Genomic DNA, 2,307 nt, shown 5'->3' with positions numbered 1-2,307 from the left:
TTTATAATTTATATTTTAAATTATAAAAATAAGTTTAGCACTAAAATAATCCTTTTGCAAGCAAAAGAATTTTAAGAATAATAATAATCATATAAAATAGGGATTTTTACAAAAAACATTAGTGTGTGTTCATTTAAAATTCAGATTTTCAATTAATTTATTAAATGTTTAGTCAAACCCAAGTTTTTATGATAGTCAAATAATAAAAAGGTTTTTGCTAAAAAAATTCGACCAACACCGATTCCCAGATTTGGCCAATTTTACAATATTGCTCATTTTGATTTTTGTTTTAAACACTGCTGTATTTGCTATTAGTAAATGCTTTGAGGCATATAGCTGTATAATTTTTATTTGGCCTGAGAATACCAAAAAAAAAATAGTAATTAAGTACAGAATTAGTGAAAAAAAGGTCTACAATTTTGTTTACTTTTATAAAACTAGTCTTAAAATTGTCTCCCAATTTACATGTATATTACAAGAGTCTAAAATCTGGCAAAACTGCGCTGGAAAATCAACAGTTCCTAATGAATTTTTTATATATAAAAAAATAATAAAACAAATATAATAAAAAATATTTTTATGACACATTGAGGTAAAAAAAAAAACGAATATTAAGTGTAAAATTGAAGATAATAAAAATAAGACAACTGTCAATGAAAGATTAGAAATCTAGGGCATAGATCATATTTAATATTTATCTGTTTAAACGCTTAATTTAAAATATATATACATTATATTTACATAATTGAAAACAAAATTTACAGCTATTTATATATGTAAAGAGCAAGCAAATTCACAAAAATATACTTATAATATAAAATCAAATTTTTTCTAATGTTTACTGAACCAAATTTAGGAAAACAATTAAACAGTCAACAATTATTGGCTGTCATTAAATACTTGTAAAAAGTTTTACCATGCAATTTATTTCTTATTAATTCTGCTCTGGTTAAAATTATAAGGGATACTCTTAATAAACACTAAAAATTTACTTTTCAAAACAAACTAAAATTATTTACATTAGTTAAATAGTAAATACTTATACTTGGCCAAAAATGTAATCAAGCTATTTTTTACTACATTTTTCCTAAACTAATATCAATAAAAATATATTTTGACTAAAATACAGACTCGTGAATAGATTTCTAAGACATCACACAAATACAGAATAATTTAAATAAATAAAATTAAAATGTTTAATAAGAAAAATATTGGAAATACAGGATCAAAGCAAATCCAAACTTTTACGTGAAGAAATATTAATCTGCCTTACACACTTCCTTTTAATCTAACTACTAAGCAGAATCAAAAAAAGAAGAGGAAATTGAATTTATTTTTGGTAACTTGCTTATCCTGACCTTTAGCGCAGATTGTTTTTGCTGTTGAAAAAAAAACATTTACTATTAACAAAAGTTCACTTTTATTACTTAATTATATAATTAAGTAAGTATATGAACATGTAATTATTTAACATATTGTAAACAAATACAAAAGAACATATGGTACATCTTTTGGTAAACCAGAGTGGTGGCATAACCCTACTCTGCTTCAAAGCAAAAGTGAAGCCAAAAAGGCCACGCCCACGGAGCATACGTTGAGGGTAGTAGGAATGTCCGTTATTGTAATTTAAAACAAAACAGAAGATAGCCAGGGATTGTTTTTTCCCCTACTCATCTACCACGTCTTTAGTTCGTTATAAGCCCCGCCTGTTTGGCTTCACTTTTCCTAACATCTTATCCGCTCCATGATACCTCATTCCCAAGTGGTAAACATAATTTTTAGGGAAGGTGCTTCTCAATTAATATTCGAATTTTAAGTGTCTCTTTGTAGCAATCTGAGACTAAAAGATTGTCAAAATAGAAAATCATTATAATAATTTTTAATTTTTATTAAATTTATCACGACAATAAATAACAATACTTTTGTAAATTTTTTTAACACTTTTAAACGTAATTGGTACAAAAAATTAATATGTTACTTTAATTATAATTTCGACTCATCTATGTTTTACAGAAAGTAATGAATACAGAATTTTGTATGTTGAGTGTATTATTTTTTTTCTGATTTGGGCTTAAAATTTAACACAAAATTAAGTGTATCCTTTGTGCTCTTGCAAATATATATTTTTGTTAGCTATATAAAATGCGTTAAGTCCACAAAAATAACCTTGAGAGAAACGAGCTTTAATAATTTTGGGCTTTTTTACAGCCCTTTTATGGTTATTAAGTATCTTATTTAACTTATTAAGTAAAGTCTTTTTTTTTAGTAAAGTAAAAGGTACTTAAAAACTGACTGTACAAAAGCTCA

At 25.2% G+C, this 2,307-nt stretch overlaps 1 protein-coding gene across 5 annotated transcripts in view; it reads right to left on the bottom strand.

The window, feature by feature from the left end:
- LOC106678871 (glutamate receptor ionotropic, kainate 2) overlaps positions 1-2,307 on the bottom strand; it is a 676,475-nt gene that overhangs the window by 234,817 nt on the left and 439,351 nt on the right. For 2 of the 5 annotated variants that reach the window (XM_067049421.1, XM_067049419.1), the window contains exon 4: positions 1,359-1,379. The exons of the other annotated variants lie outside the window; for them this stretch is intronic. In XM_067049421.1, coding sequence (XP_066905522.1) covers positions 1,359-1,379 — 21 coding nt within the window. The remainder of the gene's footprint in view (positions 1-1,358; positions 1,380-2,307) is intronic. 5 annotated transcript variants of the gene reach the window in all.

The sequence above is a fragment of the Halyomorpha halys genome, unplaced genomic scaffold (assembly GCF_000696795.3).
Source record: "Halyomorpha halys isolate HHAL.00 unplaced genomic scaffold, Hhal_1.1 Scaffold165.1, whole genome shotgun sequence".
Lineage (NCBI taxonomy): Eukaryota > Metazoa > Arthropoda > Insecta > Hemiptera > Pentatomidae > Halyomorpha > Halyomorpha halys.
Note: the sequence above shows the minus strand (reverse complement) of the source record. Positions and strands in the feature narration are given on the sequence as shown.